Source organism: Melanostigma gelatinosum, assembly GCF_949748355.1.
Source record: "Melanostigma gelatinosum genome assembly, chromosome: 17".
NCBI lineage: Eukaryota > Metazoa > Chordata > Actinopteri > Perciformes > Zoarcidae > Melanostigma > Melanostigma gelatinosum.
In genome coordinates, this window is record NC_136650.1 from 4,050,372 (window position 1) to 4,074,103 (window position 23,732).

The following is a 23,732-nucleotide window of genomic DNA, read 5'->3' on the forward strand; positions in this document are numbered from 1 at the left end:
GAAATTCTGAACACACCACCAGAGGAAAAAGGATTTATATCCCGAATATATCAAACCATTAACTCAATTACTGTGACTAACATTGTCAAAATCAAAGTAGACTGGGAAAAAGAACTTGCCATGATCATACCAGACTCATTTTGGAACCAGGCCCTAATTAGAGTCTGTGAGGGTTTTAAGTTTTATTTCATGCATTCAGTGTCTGTGAGATGGGGTTTGAGGAATGTGCAGGAGTGGGGGTGGTGTGAAAGTGGCAGGGAGAGGTGTGAAGTTTAGGACAATGGGGCATAGGCCCAGGTGGGGCTTGTTGGACTTCAGCCAATCAGTGAGCTGATCGATGAGCTGAGGAATGCAACTTTGAGGGGACAAAGGGTTTGAAGCACGGGGGAATTTCAGATCTTCTGCTGGTCACCGAGGAGGCAGACCAGCCTTCTGGGTGGCTCGGATTGGATCTCACATTTGATTTTATATATATAGGTTTGTTTTGTTAAAAATTGTGTGATTAGGTTTGTAACTGTTTGTATCTGTTTTTATGCTTCTTGGATAATAAATCCATTTGATTTTTACTTTAACCTGCTGTTGTGTTTTGGAGGCGATTGAGACAGCATGGCTGCAAGGGGGGGGGGGGGCGATTTCTCCCTGTGTCCAGAAGTTGTGGCCTTAACAGTCAATAACAGCTCTTCGTGTGCACGGTTAAATGTACTACAATTCAAGGTACTGCATCGCCTGCACTACTCTAACTTTAAACTTTCAAAAATGTACTCCAATGTAAAGGATAACTGCAATAGATGTCACCAGCAGATCTGACTCACATGTTTTGGTTCTGCCCCCAACTGGCAAATTACTAGGAGACAATATTCAAAGTTCTATCACAGTCCCTTACTCTGAATATTTTACCCAACGCCTGGATGTGCATCTTTGGTGTTCAGGGGAGTGGAGGTCAGACGTTAATGAAGCAACACAAAAACATAATTGCTTTCTCAACCCTCTTGGCACGAAGGAGAATCCTATTAGACTGGAAGTCACCTCGTCCTCCCAGTTCCTCCATGTGGTTAAAGGACCTGGTGTTCTTTTTAAAATTGGAGAAATTTAAGTTCTCGCTGCGGCGACAGCCTGAGAAATTCGAATCGACTTGGGGTCCGATCATACGATACTTTGATAAATTGAAGACTCTCTCATTAGATTCATAAACCATTTCTGTGGCCTTGACTGATTTTATTTTATTATTATTTTTTTTAATATTTAATTATCTTGACGTTGTTGTAGGAATTAAGAATAGCAATAACTTCCAATTCCCAGAAACTCATTACTGGTTTCTGTTTGTCTGTCATACCCTGCTACACCAGTTTTACTTTTGTGTATACTTGAGCTACTAATACTGTAATGTGCTTTTTGACGATGACTTTAAACCTCAGTCTTTGCTGATCCATTGAATCCAGCTGCTGATAGAAATAGATGCCCTCCTCCTTCTCAACATCTGCTTTCCAGGCGTTCCTTACTCAAGTCTTATGACCCTAATAGCGCCAGTCGGCTACAAACAGCAGTAAGAATGTGGTTTTTGGCCTCCAGGTAAGCTCCCAGGTGAAAATATTTGTATGTGTGAGACACTGGGTCTTGCTCCGAAAAAGCAAACCTTCCGTGGATGAACAACGGTTAAAGAATAATTACAGGACTGGTCCAGAGTCCTGGTGACAAACCACAGCCAGTGTTTGTTCAGTTTATTTGTTGGTGCTTTTACGAAAACCAAATCTTAATTGAATAGAAATGTATTGACTCCCCGGACCCTCAAGAGTTAGGAGCGATAAACCAAACAAAACAAGCCCTTCACTGAGGAGTGTGTCAGTCAGCAGAGCACAATAACAGATGTTGCTACATCGCTGCGTAACAACCTTGGTTGAATTGGAACAGCTTCCACCATTCTTTGTGTTTTTGAGTTGTTGATAACAGACAGAGGAAGGTGAAGAAAAAGGCTTTGAGTTTATGTTTGCCCTCAAGTAGGACCACCGAATCAATCGAAATGCAGTTAAATGCGGCAGCACAAAGGGGCTTGAAACACGAGGCCTCGAGGTGCTTTTTGTATCTGCGTTCAGAGGCGACTCTGAGCTGGGTTTAAAAGTCAAAATGATGTGCTTTCAGCTTTTCGTTTTTGCATAACAAAAGTGACATTGTAAATCATTTCTTTTTTTCTTCTTCTTACATTTTAGGCACTTAGCTAACGCCCTCAAGCTTAAATCGGCTGAATTACCCTAAAGCTTAAATGAATGCGTTTAGTCAACATTTCTAGCAGCCAATAATGAGTTGTCACAACAACGTACGCAGCAGAATAATTGCATTATAAACTATCCCTGCGTTTCTTGAATATTCATGTATTGTTCACAATTGAGGAGACATAGAGAGCCAAACAGATGTTGTTTTTTTTCAAACAATGTCTGGAAATATTCAGCAGCAGCGTGTCAAGCTGAGAGGAGATGTTTACAAACCTGGGCAGCGGGTTCGACATGAATTTCAAAAAATGAACAAGATCCAGAAGCCTTTATTGATTTCTGGCTAATGTATGCAGCAAAGTAGAAAATACACAAAAAAAATACATCGCTTGGCTGCTTTCATCAGGATACAGCAGTAAATAAATCCATGTTTAGGGGAGGAGAGAAGGAGGAAACACTCAGCCAGGGCTGTTGAATCCACATATGTCTGCTCTGCAGGCTCAGTCTCAGTGTGACTGAGACTGAGTTGTTCGATGATTCTGCTTCATACCTAGTTGATCACTGGTTGCATCTTGTAGTTGATGCAAGTATCCTGGAGGATTTTTGTTTCCATTTTGCACTTGAACCGGTGGAGTTCAAGTACAGGGTAGCAAAGCTCTACAGCTCTTGTGGAGTTCGAGAGCCTCTTAAACTGTGGGAATTACCGCCTTTGACCCAGTAACACTAAAAAGTCAGCCGGTTTCAATTATGAACAAAAGCATTTAATACTTCTGATGCTAAAACAGTTGCATAGTGAAGTACATTATTTACAGTTACATAGAATATGACCCGCTCACCCCGAAGCATTACCACCCACACAGTGGAACAGGAGCAAGAGGTCGGAGGCTAAATCCAGCTGGCTCCTCCTTCTCGCAGGACCCTCGCACGGGTGTGATCTGTAAATGCCTGTCTGAAATCTCTCTGTCCCTTACTCCCAACATACTATTCTTTACAGTTTAAAACAGTCAATGACTGTCTTTTATGGCTTAACACTTCTATGATAAACATTTTATATAAAGAAAAGGATTTGCAACTTTTGGCAAAAACTTCACAAGTTTCACAAGCATAGATATAAAGGTGCTACAAATTCTACTAAGATACACTTATAACTACAAATCCTAAAACATTTCTACAATTATGAATCTTCCAATTATGTATTCTAAAACACTTATGATTATGATTTCTTAATTATGAATCATTAAACACTTCTATTATAATTTCTTAAAACACAGTTCTAAACCCAAATTTCCTACACTCTGAAGGTCAAATCCTCAAGAAAATATGAGTAAGAAGCAAGTCAAAGATCAATTTGATCGATCAAATAACATAATCATAACCATGCTAGCAGCTCTGCCCGGCTGTAGTTAGGCACTAAGGCAATGCTTTCAGCTAAATGTTAAAATACAAATCTTAAATGCTCAGAATGACAACGATAACATTCTAGACATAGATGGACATCTTCGGCACGTACAGTTAAGTGTAACCATCATGGTGTGAATAAAGTTTTTATTGCGGATCGAAGTTTGGATGGTTCACACTGACTTAAGGAGTTAAAATTATTTTTAAGAACGATTGGTGAAAAAGTGTATGTCAGCTACTGGAACAAAACGATCTGTATCGGTCGATTTGGCTCATCGCCAATCTGTACCGGCGGCAAAAAACGTGATCAAGGCTTCTCTACAAGTTATATTTGCTCACCTTACTTTCTGCTGATCAGTGACTCAAAACCATGACAGGATCTGAAACTTGAGTTTTGTGACACCTTTTAGTTAGGAATGTTAACATTTTGCAATTAGCACGAACACAAAGTGCAGCTGATGCTCATGGGAATGTTCTGCAGTCAATTGGGTATTAACAAAAGAATTGGAAATAAAATGTTGGCGCTGGATCAAAAGTCAACATGAGGGAACATGAATGTTTGTACAGAAATTCATGGCATTCCATCCAATAGTTGCCTAGACCTTTCACTTATAAACAGTCATGGTGGTACAATGGGAAACGTCGGTGTATCACTAAAGTCAGTCAACTTAACCTCTGGGAACTATGAATGTTACAGAATTCCATGGCAGTCCATCCATTAGTGCTTTTAGATTTATGAAAATCTGGACCAACCGGTGGTGGACAAACCCAATGACGTTGCCATCCATAGAGCCAGGCTGCTAAAATGTGAAGTTCAAATGGACTTCATCAGCCTCTGAACAGATACTGACTGTACAGATTGCTTCAAATGTTTTAAAAATTTTAGCACAACCCATATAGGACACGATTCTGGCTCGTCTCTGAGCCACATGTGTGCACAAGATATGTGCAGCATTTGCATACTTGGCCAAGTGCAACAAACCACTTGTAATCCGGTTTTAGAAGCCGGGTCTTCAAAAGGCTAGTGCGGCTGGGGTCTGGCCCAGTTCTGCACACCACCAAGATTAAGTTGGTGTCCCTGCAGCCAGATTGCAATGGCTTCGTCACTGATATTTCCGGGCAGAATGTGGGCCAAATGTAAGTAATAATGTGGGTCAGTACTGGGCTTCACTAATTAGCTTCCTGGGCGTCTGGATGGTTCCAACACAAACTCTGTGACTATGGCAGATGTCAGCTGTCCCGTGTGAATGGCACCTTAATTCAACAACAGCCGGCTTCACACTCGGTTACAAATCTTCACGCTTGGCAGATATGCACGACTTGTTTATGAATTCAAACTGGCAATCTTCCAGTCACGGGCCTTGCTCTGTCGCTGCTTGCCAAGGAGAAAAGAAAAGTCTTAGAAAAGTGTTGAATTCAAGTTAGGGCAGGCATCTGCCTCGCCAAAGGGTCCTCAGCATCCCAGGAACAGTGTTTCAGAGCAAATGTCTCGCTGAAGGAAGGCCAGCAAATGTAAGGGGGAGTGTAGAAAATGTATAAATGCAAAGCTTTTGTTATAAAAAAACACTCAGCAAAATGCAAATTGAATAATTTAATTGAAAGCATGTGGTGAATATGACTTCTACAGAAATGTGTTTACCTTTTAAGCTTTCTAAGTGCTTGGTTTCATAAACCAAACACACCTCATGCAGCGAACTGTGTTTGTAAACATTACTTTATGTCTCCCTGTCAGTCTCTGGCATTCAGCCTATTGATAATACCAAAGAGGAGCTGGGTGTGGGGGGGGGGTGGCAATTTTCATTCAGCTGCATTAGCATAGCTTTATAATCAACTGATGTGAGAAATATGCCTGGGTCTACATCTTTGACACGAATAGACGGTTTCTTGGATGAAAAACAATTGATCTAATGAGCGACTAACAATTTGCCAATCAGCTGCACGGGGGGGGGGGGGGTGACGGGACAAACGCCATCGTTGCCAAGCGCTGACTCAACAAGACATTGTTGAGACGGCACGTCTTCTCGATTTCCCCCGACAGTTCATTTTTACTTAACTCCTCTTGACGTTAAACCCCAACAAAAGTAGTATGTTGGCTTGGCTAAGCTTAGGTGTTTACTTAAAATGAAGTAAGATTCAGGCAGATACGTAGGTCCCAAATGATCGGTTTGGGGAAATTGAATCTTCCTCCCCCACAGAAATCGGTCAGAGTGGAGGCAATGCTTAGTCCAGCATGGCACTATGTTGAGATATTTGCAGCCCAGCAGTAGCAGAAAACATCCAACCATTTTCAAAATGAATGGAAATATAAACTTTGGATAGCGATGACTTCTTTCAACAAAGAACACAGAAAGACCAATTTCTCCACCAACAGTAAAAATAATTGCTTGACTTTTCCTGAAGAGTTAAGTCTTTCAATTTTCACGCTGTCCATCAAATCTCTGTAAACACAGCCACATGCAACGGATTGAAAGGCATTAATGGGGAAATCTACGAAATCTCATCCAGCAGGAAAAAACAGTAAATTGAAACACTTGACATCATGAAATAATGGAATTCACTGACATTTACGGACTGATTGATAGTGTGTCAGAAGTAGTTTGTTTTTTTCATTTTTGGAAACTTGCCGTATGGTTAAAAAGTGTAACAAAAAGAAGGTCTTCAAGGTCAAATATAAAAAGTAGTCGGGAGCTTCTCCGCCCCCGCGTCAGCTCGCTACATGCTCAAACCGGAAGTCCTGTTTTTTTCATTTTGAATGGACATTGCCCCTTTGTAGGACGAGTTCAGTTCGATTTAACGACGCTCATGTGATGGTAGAAGGAACAGCAATGTTTTTCAAATCACTGCTGTAATGTGAAAGCCTCTCGCTGTAACTGTTGGTATGTTTGATCTGTCTCTTAAATTGGGGTGACCACCTGCAAAGAAATCCATGAGGATGAAGCTCACTGGAAATCTGTTGTTTAATGTCAAAACATGCATACCAATTGGGCCGAAGACAAAAGGCTGTTATTCTTCCCATTCAATGGGCTTTGTTTTGGAATATTTTAAGAGCACACTGGCTGAGATAAACAACAAAACTGATTGAACTCCCTCCTCTGCTAACCCTTCCTCCCCCTTTCCCGCCTCTCTCCCCCGTCCTCTGCCCCTAGCCAAGCCTAAGAACTCCGCCAACGTTGTGACCGTCCAGGCCGGCTCCAAGTCGGTGGTGGTGGCCCAGTGCGAGGCGGTGGATGGCAAACCGGCGGCCACCATCAAGTGGCTGGCATCGGTCGGAGGCAACCACTCGACCAGCACTACGAACGGGCCGGACGGCACGGTGACTGTACGAAGCGAGTACCGGCTGGTCCCCACGCCGGCGGATAACGGCGGGGAGGTGACCTGCATGGTTGACCAGAGGACACAGGAGCGGCCGTGGGTTCACCCTGTCAAGCTCTCGGTGGAATGTAAGGACATTTATGTTCACATGATAATGTCCACTTGGACATAAAACACAAATGATGCCTGACTTTAAGGGATACTTTTTTGTTACTATGTGTCACGGGTCCAATCGAGGATACAAATAACTTGGCTGGAAACCAAAAGAGCCAACTGTTAACAACTTCAGACACAGATCAGTGCCTCGCCAGAGTCTTCAGGCCTGTACTTTGGGAGTCACCTGCAAACCCTTCACCACTAACCTAGAGACACTACACAGACTGCCTAATATAGAAAACGATCAGTCCACACCTTTACATCCAACACCACCCAGCCCCCCCCCCCCCCCCACCCCATCACACACACACACACGCACACGCACACAGACACACACACACATCCTCCTCTTCTGAAACACTTCCAAATCACTTCTCTAGTCATCACAACAAAAAAACATCTGGTCTACTTGCTGTAAAATCTGAGAACACATTTTCTGTTTTGCATGGTTTAAACACTGTGGGTGTAACACAGGAATACTAATTTGTTCATTTGTTGTAAAAGTCAAGTTGTTTCTCTAATGCATGGCTGTGTAACGGCCCATGTACAAGTACTTGACCGTCTTCAATAGGGCAGAGGCAAGAGTCCTGAGATACAATACGTATCGTGATACAGCCATTCAATATGTTGCAATATATTATTTATTTATTTAGAATCAAATTTTCGGAGATTGTTTTGATTTTTTTGAGATTAAGTATAAAATACAAAAACTTGGGTAATTAAAAAAGTTTATTGTTTCTAAAGCAAAAGATGCTGAAGAATTGACATGAATAAGAAAGAATAGCAATTCAAACTCATTATTTCAATGACCAGTTCTGTTTGAATATCACCATGGCAATCACGACACATCTTCAGGGAGAGACAAGCATGTTTTGCCAATGTTAGCTAGCTAAAAACCTGAGCCAGTGAAATATCCAGAGCGTGCGGTGAGGAAATAAAATATATAATGTTTGGGAAGGTGGGTCAGAAGTGGGCCTTAAGTAACAATCGATTGAAAGTCCCATAGTATAAAGAACACACCATCATATGCATGGAATCTGAGTACAGTGGGATCAGCATTTGCATTCATCACAGGCCTTCCAACGTCAGAGCACTACTTTTTTTGAAATATGAGCCGCTGTCTCCCAGGAATCTTTGCATGTAAAGTACACTGCACTGATTTATTATAGGGGCAGGCCATAATGCGATCGGCTGCACTTTTTACTCGAGAACTAGAGCTTAAAGGATAACTTCAGTATGTTTCAACCTGGACCCTATTCACCCATGTTTTTGTATCTAGGAGACTAATGGTTAATACAAATTTTGAAGTGGTCCGTTATTAAGGGAGAACACTGCAGCCAGCTAGCTGCCAAACGAGCTACTAGGGCAAGTAAGCAGCGTCAATGTAACGTTACGTTGCCACTAACAGGCTCAGGTTGTTCAAAGACCTCATCCACATTGTCAAAATCATCAAAATATTCAGCCATGACATTGAACATCTTTGAGATAACACTGAGCTACGCTTTCAGTTCTCAAACAAAACAAACTCCACCCGGTTGGCACGTTTCGTTTTCCACCTGTGTCTTCCGGCACTTGTCACCTCGAGATTTAACAACTTGACTTCTTCTTAAGTCACTCTCACCAGAATGTCGGACAATTTTAATCACAATCAGAGCCTGTCATGGCAAAAACAAACTTTTAGTGCAGATAAATGGCGGTGCTAGCTCGCCCTGATAGGATTGCATTGCAGGCATTTGACTGAATACTGAACCAACTTCAGATATTGTTGCCCCTATTAGTCAATTAGACACAATAAACATTGGAAAATAGGGTCCAGGTTGAAAAACACCAAAGTTACCCTTTAAACCCTCCCCTAAAACCAACTGTGCTTTGGCTAAAGTTGTTCTAAACCTTTGTTTTACAACCACATGACCTTAGTTAGCCAATCCATTAACTGATACAATTGTCGTAAATTAAATGGCATGCATGCGTTAGAGTCAGCCTACCAGTATGGCAATCCATCCACCTTTCCTTCTCAGTGTGATTAGCTGCACAACAACAGGGCGGTGTGCACCGCATTAACTGCAGCATCCTTCAAGGTGTTTGTGTTTCTCCTTAGTTGTTCATTTTGAAGCAGACTGTGACAGAATGCCGTGATTACGCTCAGTGTGATGGCAGATGAAAACAGATGCCTGTGTTAACACCCAATCCTGCGCCTACGCACCAACTTCAAGAAACAGCTCTTTAAAAAAAGGAAGTTGCATATTATGTTGGCACTTCTCACCTTTTTACTTTCGGGAGAATTGAAAATCAAGGCACATGTTAACACACACACACAATGCTTTCATCTAATCCATTCATTTTAATGGGATCAAGATATGAGACAGGTTCAGCGTAGCTTTACAGAGATTTAGGAATGCTGGCGGCAGTGTCTCAATTGTGTGACCTCGCTGCCGTTTACCGCAACAATTGTCTTTGTTCAGCCTCTTCTTATAATCTGCATTTTTTAGATGACACACACAAACACTCATATAATAAAACTGCCTGTCAAGTTGCGGCGGGAAATAACGTGAAATACATATTAGAAACTCCTCTAGATGAGTATTATTCTCTACACCCAACGTTAACCTAACTCTTTAACCCTTAAAACCGGCTGCTTTTAAGAATCGAGGTGACCGCCGGGCAAAAGTGTCCCCACTCTGAACATTGGTCCCCACAAAGATAGAAGCACCGGAGCGTGCACACACACTCCTCGCGGTGTATGTGTTAGTTTAGTGATGGCGTGAGGGATCGTGTCTCCTGTCCCCTGTGTAACTCAGATCAGCTTTTATAGGTCAACGCTCTCTATGAGGGAAACACACACACACTCATGACACCGCACACTTAGCCTCCCACACACCGTCCTCTCCTCACACTCCTGTCTCCCTCTCTCTGCGAAGGGAAAAGAGATCGAAGCGTTTTCTGTTCTGCCTGTTTGAACTTCCGACACACATCGCTTTGGTTTTGCGTTCACTGTAAAGTAAGACTCTTGTGAGAGTGACGCAAACTGATTTTCACTTCCTTTCGCTATAAGAGTGCCGTGATTTTTCGGGGGAGAAAAGCTCTTTCAGCTAGGTGGGCTATAATGTCTCCACGCCGGCGACAGCTGTGGCCAGAGGGACGGCGTCCTCAGGTTGTCTGTCCATCCACACAAACGTCCAGCTAATTCTCGTGAACGCGATATCTCAGGAACGCCTTGAGTCAGGGTTAGGCAATTTATTTTCCCAAGGGGCCACATGAGGGGCCACATGAGGGCCCAGCTCCGGCGTAAGCTCGGCATGCCGGAATAAACACGTCGGGCCGAGTCCGGGCTGAGACTCGGGATGAATTACGCACGAGAATCGGGCCAAATACACCGGCCCGATTTCGGCTGCTGACACTGCCATTATTGGGATTGCAGTGACGCTGCTGCTCGTACGCATCCACGAACGTACTAACGTATGTAAATTGAGATAAAAAACAGCAGCAGTCGCCTTCAAAATAAAAGCAACGCAGCTGTGTGTTGCATGTTATACAATTATTTACGTTTTATTCCTAATGTCCCATTCTTTAAATCTTTAAAGCTTTGTGATTGTTTTTGTTTTTAACTAGATGTCGTGTGAAGATATAAAAAAAACGTGAATTCTTGATTTCTTCATCTCATGTCGAATTATAACATATCTGTATGGAATTAATCTGCAGATGTTTTTTCTACTTAAGACGTCGTTGCCCCCACCGGCCAGTTAAGAGGAGTGAGTAGTCAGCAGACAATGTGAATCACCACAACCACGAGAAGTCCTTGAGTGTCCAGTCATTAATGACCACAAACAAATGTAGTATGTGAGATTAGCCTTGGACAGACAGACATATACATACACACACTCACACACGCACAACCAAAAGCATGATCTCCCCACAGGCTTATGCCTGGTGGAGATAATTATGAAAGGTCTTAGACTTAAGGGATCTAACGCTACATATTTAAACATAAAATCAATTGTTCTTCCTTCATTTTAAAGACTTCTGTGTGTTTGGCCCCGCTTCTCCACAGACCTCGCTCTGGCAATTCTCCCTACGGAATAACAAGATTCAGCCTTCAACACCATGAACAAATATTATCCATGACGCTAAGCTCAAGAAAGTCGTATGATCTCTGCCAGCCAGAATCTAGACGAAAGCCCGCCCGTCCCTGTTTTTAGCCCACGGTCGACACACAACACATATCGACTGAGATGAGGAGAGGAGGCCTTTTTTCACACAATCAACTTTGATGAACTGTTATAATTGAAAAACGAGATGAATGCAAGTTAAAACAACAGTAACAACAGAAGACACTGACGCTGGACACTTGTGTTGTGGGGCGGCTCTGTGGGGATTCTGAGAACAGGAAATCAAAATAACATCCCCCATCCCTCTCTCTCTTTCAGACCCCCCCTCTGTGTCCATAGAGGGCTACGACAACAACTGGTACGTTGGCCGGTCAGACGTCGTGCTGCTCTGCATGGCCAACGGCAACCCGGTGCCCACCACCGTCACCTGGACCGCGTAAGAATCCTGCTTCTTTTATCTGTCCATGTTTAAATCTCCCTCCACCTCCCCCGGAGAGAGAGCAGCCACGTTCCTAAATGTCGCTATAATCCCGACAGAAGCTTGCACGACCACAGCTCCTCTTTAATGATCATTTTCTCAGTCGTTTTGTGATAAACACAAAAACGCTCTCAACATCTCATCGTGATGGACAGATGGCATGCTTTGCTTTGTGTGTGTGTTTTAGTTTTTTTGATCGAGCAGGGAGACAGAACGGCTGTTCATGTGTCTGTGATTTGGCTCACATGAACGCTGTCTTTGAATATCACTCTTGTTTTTCATCTGAAATGTTTCCCATCTTTCTCTTCTTTTCCTCTCCCCCTCTGTCTTCTTGATTTTCTTTTGCTTCATCTTATTTCATCCAATATCTTAAAACATACGGTCTCTGTTTTTTCCCCTCCCTCTGTACTGTTTTTTTTTATCTTTTCTGCCGTTACCCCACATTTCTCCTGTTGTAAGAAATATGAGCATAGAACTGTGTGTTCAGTAGATACAATAAAAGTGTTTAATAATTCATAATTAAGAATTCATAATTAGTCATAAACATAAGTGTTTTGGAAATGCATAATTAAGATAAGCATAAAGTGTTTTAGGATAAGCAGCTAGAAGTAGAATTTGAGACATGAAGCTTTTGCCAAAGTTGCAGAGGTTTAATGTTTATACTGAAGGATTATTATAGAAGGGATTAAGCAATAACTGACAGTCTTTGAATGTGTTAGGAGCTCAGGGAAAGAGAGTCATGAAGACAGGCGTTTACAGAAGTGCACCTGGAAGTTAGCCAATGGGAATTGGGATAAACGGAAGGGGAGGAGTTTCGGACGGATATGAGGGCGGGGATAGGAAGTGTTTTTCTGCCTCTTTTTAGCGTGTGGTTCCCAGGCAACGGACGTGTGTCCTGGGACCAGAGGTAGTTTTTTCCAAAGTGGGTTAATATTGTAATATTTCATAGGAGTAATGTACTCCATTGTGTAACTGTAATCGTACTTGCATCAGTGGAATTAAATTCCTTTTAATTGTAAACCAGTTTCGGTAGAGTTATTATCGCAGCGTGTCGACTGTACAAGCAGCTGGACACGTGCCCGGGCCTCCTCTGTGAAGCAGGCTAAAACTTCATACTGTCCTCTTCTTCCTCTCCCTCCATCTTACCCACCTCACTTTCCCTTTACTCCTTCCATCCACCTCTTTTTCTTCCTTCCTCTACCCTCCTGCTCCCTCCCCCTCCAGGGCGTCCGGTGCTCTGCCGGACACGGTGGAGGTCAGCGGCAACAAGTTAACGGTGAGGAAGGTGGACGACGCCGTCAACACCACTTTCATCTGCGAGGTCAAGAACAAGCACGGCGCCAGCCGGCACCAGATCACCACCATCGTCATCGGTGAGTCCCGTCGGATGGCGAGCTCTCACACACACACACACACACACACACACACACACACACACTCGTTGGACGTTTCACAGATGCACAAAACATGATGAAGATGCACACAGCATCCTATCAAACAGCATGCGATCACTGCCTGCACACACACACTACAGTCATTTAGCAATTCAGATTCTATCACAATTCTACACCATAGGCACAGCTACAGGAGTCATTTTGGGGTTAAGTGTCTTGCTCAAGGACACATCAACATGAGACTGGTGGAGCCAGGGATCGGCGGTTCGATCCTCTGATCGAAGGACGGCCCTGCTATCCACTTCGCCACACACACACTGAGAATCACACGAGTTGGCTAATGCTACTCCGCACATTATCTCCTGCACACACACGCTCGAATGTGCCCATACACACATGCACACCGCTCCTCAGAAATGCAGATACATTTGCACACATGCATGCACAGAAACATAGATCTCTCTTTCACGCACACACACACACACAGACATACACACACATGCTGTACTCATGCTGGGATCAGGGCTGATCTGGGAGCTGCAGGGACGCTGGTTCTTTCTCTCAATCTTCAACTTTTTTTTCACGTCTCTTCCTCCTCCTCGCCTGTCGGCCTTTCAGCAAAGCAGCAGTCGGCAGAGCCTTTTCCATTGACCCTTTTTTCCTCCCACAGCAGGGCCAAATCGCAGGACAAGGGCCAACTCGAAAAATCTTTCTGACATCAGATCGAAAAAAGCACTCTCTTGAAATCGGGGATCTATGCGGCCACCGAGAAACCGAAGCTCGGCTGGACGTGAATAAAAAAAGGACGTGAATGCAGGCTCATGAGTGCGCGAGTAGGCCCTCGCCGCGGCGTTCTGGCCCTGTGGTGGAGGCGACGGTGTCGGGATTGTTTGGGGGGGTTTCTAAAATACTCCCGCGGGGCTTGAAGTTGGTGTGAGCCAGTTTGCACAGGTTTGCTTTTCCTTCTCTTTTTCCTTGTTTCCCTTTCTTTGCATTCACTATTTTTCCTTCTTTTTTTTGGCAACAACTAACAGCTCCGAATCTCTTTTCACTTTTCTCTCCTCTTTCACCCTTCTGCTCTGGTACGAGTATGGCGTTCGGGTCGTGCATGCACTCTCCTTCTCTCTGCTGGGTCTTGACGTTTGTAGTCCTCTGATTCGGCTGCTGTTGCAGTCTGGTTTCCACTTTTCCCCCGTGCCCTTTCACATATTGACCCGACACACACACAAACCCAGGAACATGCTGAAATGCCTCACTGCACATCAGCAGGCCTCCAAGCCTGTTAACAGTCTTTTTTATTTTTTCATCGCTGTGTGTGTGTGTGTGTGTGTGTGTGTGCGTGTGTGTGTGTGTGTGTGTGTGTGTGTGTGTGTGTGTGTGTGTGTTACCACACTCCACACTGCCAGCTTGACTGGTCAAAACGCTTTCCTTCCTTCAACTCTTTTTTGTTGTTGTTGTTTGGATGAATTACTTGGAGTAATCACCGTGCTGAGTTTACAACACAACAACTTCCAACTCTTTCACCAGCGTCGGAGGGAGAGCTACATTTAGAAAATCCGTGGGAAATCGGAGCCGGAGATTTGAATTGTCTCCTCCGAGGAACAAAGATGCTTTGTAGTCGGGCAGTGTGTTGGGAGGGATGTGTGGGAGGTTCACAAGTGGCTAAGCCGCTACTGTTCCCGCTGGAAGCGCAGCAGTGTGACTGACTCAGTATCAGGGAAGGTACGTAAGCTTAACACGGGGAAAATGCTTCACATGTTAGAGTCTCACGTTACTCACAAAACACACACACACACACGCTTTGAGCACTTTGAGGGCCCGCACATGTTTTATGCTTCCAAGTACGTGAGATCCGTTGTGATCCATCCTCCTCTGTGTTAAACGCGTCCTTGGTGTTCCACCGTTTGCTTGAGTTCAATCCCTGGATGTGTATAATCTGTCGGTTTTAACGCGTAGAGAAGGTGAGTGCCAGGACTCGAAGCTGGCAAGGCGTGGGCTTTCGCTGAGTGAACAATCAAACACGGTAGCTTTTCCGTACTGTTTTTGTTTCAGCGTTCTGGCCGACACGCTCAGCCGAAGCGACTCCCCACGGGCACATGGGGGATTTGTGCATTGCTCAAGGACACTTTGACCCAGCTTGACTCACTAGAGCGACTTTGGCTATTGTGGGGCCCTTACACTGCGGCGTCCGCATGTATGTTATTCTAAGTAATCCCCACTTTGTGTGAAGATGAACTGGTGGACAATGGAAAATGGGACTTGTGAGTTTGACTAGATGACCATAGATCTGATATTTAAGCCTTCAAGAAACAAATGCTGCAACCTTAAGGCCTTTTGTGTGCGCGTCAATATATTGTTTCAACTGTTTTTGTCATGAGTACTTTCACACAGAACAAGAATATTGCGCTGCAAAAAAAGACCCAATTTTTATCCAGAACAAAGTCGACCTGTCTGAGCTTTCGCACCACAAATAAAAGCATCAACCAATCACATTGTGCGGAACAAAACTTGCACTATAGTGTACAACAACACTGAGGTTCTGTAGTCTTAACCAAGATGGAAAACGTTATAACTCCTTTTGACCTTGACAAAGGCAGCGCACACCAGATCCACACCTTTACCTTTCACAATAAAGTGAGCAATTCCCCTGAAGATAGGTAGATAGATAGGTAGATAGACAGGTAGATGGATGGATGGATGGATGGATGGATGGATAGATAGATGCAACAAAATATCCAACAATATACCTAAGACAGACTGCCAGACTCTGAGTCAATAGTATGGTAGTTGGTCCTCTGCCTGAATGAATAACTATTCAAACCTTTTACTGAAAAGTGTTGCAACACATCGCTGGTATTTGCAGGCGAGTATTTTGCATCTCTGTGTCGTCTATAGGTCACACCCCCGGTGTGTGAAGGCCTTTAGACGATGAGCGCTGTGCTAGGATTTACACAGGGAATTGACCATGCCTATGTGTCTGTCCATGTGAAAACAACTACATCATTTCAATTAGGAGAGACAAGTGATTGAAGCGAAGGGTAATTGTTTATTATAACGGATGATGTCTTTGGCGCTTAGACTCTACGGGGAGATTTGTAATCGATGGCCGTCCGCTCTGAGCAGCAGCAAGATGAATCCAGCCCAGACCCTGGTGGTGGTGGTGGCTGATGACTCCACTGAGACTGGGCAGCTGAGGAGGGCTGATGAAAACCGGGGAGGTGTAGGGGCAGGCGTAACATGAATCATGAACGTACTAGAGATACAATCATATTTAATAAGAAATAGCAGCAAGGTGATAGGCTAACAATAGAGGTGTGTCGCTGTGCTGTTGGATAGAACAGTTGATATCACGAACGACTGCCCCGAACAATGACAACACGAAAATGATGAGTGACAGGATGTATGAGGAATAAACTACAGGCCTAAGCACGTAAAAGAATAGTCCTCCTGACTAAACCCGCTGGTGTAAATGTGTGGATGACTCATTCTTTTGAATGTTTGCATTTGGAAGACACCAAGTGAATTCAGCAAATGAGCTCCGAAACTAAACTCTAGCACCCGGATTGCTGACCCAACTATACCTTATTGTGCTTGTGCCTTGAAAGATTTTGTCGACTTATTTTGTGTCTTGACCTACGAAAAGTAAAGTCGCCTACTCCGTATATAAGCCACGTGTTGTTATATTTAAAATCCATCTGGTAACATAACAGCACTGAAACTGTTATATTTCTCGTGTGGACCTTTTTTATTTGTCTTAACTGTGTCACCCACTCACAAGGCACCACTCACCTTCATGCACCTTGGTGCATTGCATTTCCTACAGCTGATTCACAATCCAGTGGTTCAACGAAGGAAAGTGCTGAGACAGCACTGAGAGCTAAACACAGCAAGACATTTAGAAATATGACATATGTATATATTATTATTTATCTGATCATTTAAGCCTTTATATGATAAACATTCCATTCATGATATACTTCGTTCTCCTCCTTTTCATAGAGTATTTATTCATTTACTTTATTGAGAATGTGCTGCATATTTTTACTGTTCATCTGATTAATATCTCCGCCAGGGGAACTGTGTGTGTGTGTGTGTGTGTGTGTGTGTGTGTGTGTGTGTGTGTGCGCGCCTCTGTATCTGTATCTAATCTTTTATTGGGCTGCAGCAGACAGCAGCATAATGTTTTCGGTGGGCAGTCACGGTTGCGTGCTCGAGGACCTCTCGTGGTTGGAGTGACTCACACTTTCTCAATACACCTTTTATTGCCTCTTTTATACTGTACTGCCATTGTCTGCTGACTCAATCACCACTCTTAACCGGCCCTCGGCGGGTAGGGGCCACTAATGTCGAGACAGCTGAGTGCATCGCTGACCCCCAGGCACTTGTTTTGGACGGGTATTCGGCTAATAGCTAACCGCTAACAGAACTCCCAGCACAGACTCTGCTGAGTACGTCGTCGCTGCAACTCAACCGGCAGACAGATTGTTGAGTTTCATTGAGTTTTTTGGCAAGATTGCATTCAATGTCTTATGCATACGTCGCTGCTTGTTTTTGAGTTTGAATTGAAATATTTCAATTGTTTGTTGAAATAGCAACATTTTCTGACCCCTCCATCTGTGCTTTTTCAAATAATAGAATGAAGAAAATTGCAATCACTTTCAAGTAAAGCAGATTGCTCCATCAGACAAAAACAAACACAATGTGCAATTACTTTGTTAGAACAATGCAAATATAGTTCTATCTATGCAAACAATAACTAATATTTGGCCAAAAATAGCTTATTGTGGCTGCAATTAACCTGTTTTGCACTGAATATCTTTTCAAGATAATAACAATAAAGTGCAACCTGTGAAAAACGAAATAAAATGAGTGCAGATATGTGTGAGCCATCACGTTGTATCAGTATTAGTGGCTACAATGAGCTGCTTTCCACTACAGATATTTTTTAAACGGGGTTGCAGACTTGGTACGGCCACTCTCACTTCATGCTCAATGTTGAGCTTAGATCTGTATTTAGTTTTGAGAGGCGACCTCACACAGGTAGGATGTGGTGAAGGGAAGCAGGATGCCCACAGCCCTCCGTCCGGTGAGTGGATGCTCCCTCTGCACACCGAGCCAGAACTCTCAGTGTTTGAGCTGTAAGCCTCAGCCTCCGGGTAGAGTCTGACGTCATCTCCATAATGTCTCTTCATTTTGCACACTACGCATCAGGATCTTGGCCGTCGCGCAAGTGTAACCTGTTAACGTAAACATTTACGCAAAAGTACCTTTCTACCGAGCAGCCTGTCGACAATATCAATGCACTTATCTTCTGTTGGGAGGTTGTAGTCGAAACCCACATAATCACGGCCCGGTGTGCAGCTGAACCCAGAATTTGAGAGAAGTTTGTGACTGAAGAAGATTACAACTTTCTTTTATTGGATCATAGGATGCTGTCAGTGACAAAGAAATGGTCTCACCTTCAGTCCTTCAGTAAAACCAAAACCACACCACGTCTTTACATCAGAGTGATCCCACGTTTGTTGAGCTTACATCTGTTTTTCTCCTGAAGAAAAGCCCATCAGGAGTAATCCACTTGCTGCCGACTGTGGCGGTAGAATCCAGCTCCCGGCATCAGATCTAAAGTGTCAGGCGTGGAAGGCCCTGGCTCTCAATAATGCAACGGTTAATACCCCTGCACTCTGTGTACATGGACCCAGCACGCCCCGCTAATTGCCCCTGCTGAGAGCGCTAACAGCTCCTCTCTTCTTTCTGTTAAATGCGAGATGAAAGCGCTGTTTGGCTTTTTCTGTTGCTGTCAAGCAGCCGCCCCGCGTCACGATTCCTCCTTCGGCTTCCACCGGGGGCCACGACGTAAGGGAGGAAGAAAACACATCTACACACATACACACACTCCATTTCTCTCTCGTGTATTCTGAGCTCTCAGGAGGAAACTCATCTCTAAGAGATTTTGCTGTTGCTGTGTTTTACTGATGAGAGTGAAATGTGTATAGCAGCCTCCATAACCTCCACACACACACGCACATCCCACCCACAACTCCCATCCGCTCAGACCCACATGATGGCAGTTATGCATGGCTAGCTCGGTTGCCACAGCGCCAGCTGGATCTGCCCAGCACACCATGCACACGCACAGAGAGAGAGAGAGAGAGAGAGAGAGAGAGATGGGGAGAGAGAGAGATGGGGAGAGAGAGAGAGATGGGGAAAGAGAGCGAGAGAGAGAGAGAGAGAGAGAGAGAGAGAGAGAGAGAGAGAGATGGGGAGAGGATGTTGGCAGAAAGAAAGTCGTGGAGTGGAGGATGGGAGGAGAACATGAGGTGGGGCGGGCGGCAGAAAAAATGCCAGCGAGATTGCAGAAAAGGCTGAAACCGGAGATAAAGGCAAGTGTTGGGGGGTGGGGGAGGGGGAAAGCAGAGGGCGATGGAGAAGAGGCAGCAGAAAAGTCCTCTCAGGACTGGGCGGAGTTTGAAAAGAAGCGGATTGGCAGGAGGCTGTGACCCTCTCTGTCCTCTACCGCACCGCCTATCGCTCCACCTCCCCATACATCCAGTCCTTTCATGGGGAGTCCAGCTGGCACTAGGGCTGGGGGGCTGCTGTTGCTGTTCAAACACACACACACACACACACACACACACACACACACACACACACACACACACGCACACACACAGTCACATCTGAGGGGGACCAGCGGAGAAGCATTTACTGGATTGCCTGCGGCGGGCGAGATAGCTGTCCACCGGAAAAAGCCACATCTTAGCTTTGCAAACATACACACACACACACGCACACACACACTGTTTCACACACACACACACACACACGCACATACAAATTGGACCATGCAGCTCTTTGCATAAAGTAATCAGATGATCTAGTCATTGGGGAAAAACACTGGCACTAACTCTCTACCGGACATAAACCCCAGGCCAACCTCTGTACACACACACACACACACACACACACACACACTGTAGTGAGCGATAGTGGAATAGTTGCAACAGTAGAATATACTCTGAATATCAGTCAAATATAACTCAATTCATTGCTGCACAAAATTTCTGATTTGACAAATTAGAAGATTAGATGCATTCGATGCTTGTTTCTGATTGGCTGACACGTGTCCCTTGAAGTAATACGACTAAGAAGCTAAAGGATCATTGGAAGATAAGTGACGGGTTCCCAGCTTGCATTCCTCCTCTTTTGCTTTCCATACAGACTGTTCAGCTGCATTCAGCCTGCTCGGACGTGATTGGTCGATACCACTCGGACTACAAATGACGCTTCCGGTACCAAATTCTTGTCCTGTTGCATGCTCGTCACGTTTCATTGCTTAGAAATGTTTTGTTATATATTTGTTTGCTGAGTAAAAACGTTTTTACAATGCATACCTCTGGACCTCCAAGATCAAAGCGGTCAGACTGTAGGACTGAATGTACGTGTGCTGGTTTGCACACTGTAATTGGTAGCTTGTTACAGGAACCCTGCAAAGATATTCAGGTTGAGCGACCCATACAGACATGAACCTGCAGCTAATGTCCATGTCTTGGCAGCCTTTCGGGGCTTCCTGTATTTATGATGTGTTGCCACAGTAACAGACAGGGAATGTTTGCCTGTTTAGACTTCCAGTCACGTTCCATCGGATCTCCACGTCTTGATGGAGCAGGATTTAGCTTCAGCCAGTTTGGGCCTCCGGGCCACAAAAGTGTAGCGTCTGATTGAGCGAAGTTTTCGTCAACGTGCCGTCCTGGTGAACGTCTCCCGGGTGTGGGAGGTGTGGACGGACCTTATGGGTGGTTCTTGTTACCTTGATGGGGCTGGATATTAATACCTTCACTCTGCCAACAATGCAACACAGAAGATGTCCAAACAAAAGAACAAAATCTGTCTGCTAACAAAAGTAAAAAATCCACTGTGGTGGTATTCCGTAAAAGAAAGAAAAAAGCAGGTTGTTTAATTTACTCTCTATATCAGATCTGAGCATTGTATGCCGTCAATGGGTAAGTAGGAATGAAATGTAAATAATTGTACAACATGCACGGAATACAGCTGCATTGCTTTTATTTTGAAGGCGCCTGCTGCTTTTTTAAAATCTCCATTTGGGTACGTTAGTACGTTCGTGGATGTGTGCGAGCAGCAGAGTCACTGCAATCCCAATAATGACAGAGTCGGCAGCCGGACTCGGCCCGACGTGCTTCTTCCGGAATGCCGAGCTGACGCCAGAGCAGGACCAGGTCATGTTGGCTACCTGAGATGCGTTGACTGCGAGCTAAGATGCAAAAGCAAGACGCTCAGAAGATGTTGCTTCTCTTTGGATCGACCGACATATGTGTGAACAAACATTCTACGTGATGAAGTTTGACAATCCAGATCCAGATCCTCTCTCACTGACCATCACCTGTCAGATGTCCTTCACATCTCACCTCACACATTCAACCTGACTTCAGCGCACTCGTTCACTGAACTGACAAACAGAAAGTGAGCTCATTGGACTACAAACAATAGTGATAAATGTACTAATGTATCAGAAACATGATGCCTGTCAGTGTTCTACTATTATATATGGATATTACATATATTTGTTTGGATTATTATTCCTGCTGCAGATGTTTCAGGTGGAGCTTATTTTAACTCCTTTATACTCTGTTGTTCAGTTTGGGTAGTTAGGAAAGGTTTGAAAAATGACAATGTGCAAAGTAACTAGTAACTAAAGCTGCCAGACAAATGTAGTGGAGTGAAAAGTACAATATTTCCTTCTGAGATGTAGTGGAGTGGAAGTACAAAGTTGAATAAAATAGAAATACTCAAGTAAAGTACCGTGAATTTGTACTTAAGGACAGTACTTAAGCAAATATACTTAGTTACATTCCACCACCGATGATAATATTTACTCTCACCACTCACAGCTCATCAAAACCAGACAATTTACTTTTTATAAAGAGGTGGAATAATATCGAGCAGGATTGAGTTCAGTCTATTGGTCCGGCCCTCCACAACAGTCCTTGTTTCTCATGTGGCCCCCTGGTGTAGATCCTCACAGGATCAGTTGGCGGTGTAATGTTTTGTTCATTCAAATCATCTGGTGACATTTTGATGCCTGGCTGGTTTTTACCTTCTCATTGCTACCTGTGTTCCAGCTCGCCTGTCTGCTGGCAAACACGCAGCTCTGATTCAACGAAGCCGCTGGAACAAACAAAAGTGTTGTCGGAGCTTTGCTGCCACACAGCATGTTGTGTGTTTGTTAATTTATTCTACCAGCATACATCCAGGGCGTGGGCGGAGGAACCCCAGTCGTTATGCGTAAACCAAACGAATGCTGTCTCAATTAAAGCCGCTTCGTTTTAGCTTGGAGCTGATGGGAGCAGTTGAGGAGCGAGAAGTTAAAAAAGTTTGAGGACAACATTATCAATTGAGACTTTTATCTCTCTCTACTCATACGCTTATGAAAGAAATTTGAAAAGAAAAATAGCAGAAAGGTTTCAATTTCGTGTGATTTCAGTCAGCGCAATTACCGATCTCTTATCAGTGCAGTTGCTCAGACAGCTCTGGCGTGTCGACATTTTGGCAGAAACACACTGCGAATGATTTCACGCCGATGAGTTTTATTTCTCTGACAATTGGAAAGAAAGCTGAGGAAATGGAGAGAAAGAGCTCCGTTGTTGCCCCCTCGGTGTAGCTGTTGAGGCCGCGGCCACACAGAGGTTACGTCTGTCAGGGAGATACGAGCTGAGAAGAGAGGCTCCAGGCTTCGGCTTATCACACACACACAAATATGGGGGGGGGTGAAGCCTTCCACATAGAGGTGGGGGAGGCTGATATCTGACCTCGGCATCAGCGGCCGCCCAGCGGCGGTAACAGTCTATTTCGCTATCTGTCTCACATCCAGTCAACAGATTAGCGCTGCTGGTGCGGAGCTCAGGAAGAAAGAGGCTGTCTGCATGTTACATTTCCACTGGCTCATTTCTGTAGTTCATGGTGAGACCTCATTCACTATCTGAGAAAGAGACTGACCTCAGGCAATCAGTGGAAACCTGGCAGCAACCTCTGGGTCTGAAAAGTGAAGCCGATACTAAAGTTCCTTAAACTGGCATTCTCTATAACGACTCCTCTGGTTGTATGGAAGTCTGAGAAAATGACTGGACTTCTCACTTGATTTATTACCTCAGTAAACATTGTAAACATGAGTTTATGGTCTCATTTCATGAAAGTTAATTGGGCACATTTGTAACACCTAAAAATGTCTTATTCAGCGTGCCGTTGGACTTAGCTCCACCCTCTTTTGTCACCTCGGGTTGCAAAAAACCAAGATGGCGACGTCTAAAACCTCAAATGCCTACAGTTTCTGTAGAGCTTAGCTGAATCCGCAGGCTGGGTGCATTATGGGTAATGGGAATGTGTCTTGTCATGCCTTGTTTTAATATCTCGACACAATGTGACATTACAGAGCATGATAACTACAATTGAGACATAATTATACGTCAGTATTAATGATGGATAATGCACCAAAAATTCAGTGTTCAACTAAAACCATCAGAATTACACACCCTGTGCTTCTTTATTACTATTTCTTTTTAACATTTAATCATCATACAGACTAAGGATGTTATAGCAAAGGCCCAGATAACACGAAACACACAGTGCAGTTCAACCTCAGGAAATGTTTGGTTCTAAAAACCAACGCTGA

The 23,732-nt window shown here is 44.2% G+C and overlaps 1 protein-coding gene across 2 annotated transcripts in view; it reads left to right on the plus strand.

Moving 5' to 3' along the window:
- The window catches only part of pvrl2l (PVR cell adhesion molecule related 2 like), a 298,583-nt gene that overhangs the window by 139,279 nt on the left and 135,572 nt on the right, over nt 1–23,732 (plus strand). For both annotated transcript variants that reach the window (XM_079287576.1, XM_079287575.1), the window contains exons 4-6: nt 6,749–7,042; nt 11,495–11,612; nt 12,879–13,027. In XM_079287576.1, the coding sequence (XP_079143702.1) occupies nt 6,749–7,042; nt 11,495–11,612; nt 12,879–13,027 (561 nt within the window). The remainder of the gene's footprint in view (nt 1–6,748; nt 7,043–11,494; nt 11,613–12,878; nt 13,028–23,732) is intronic.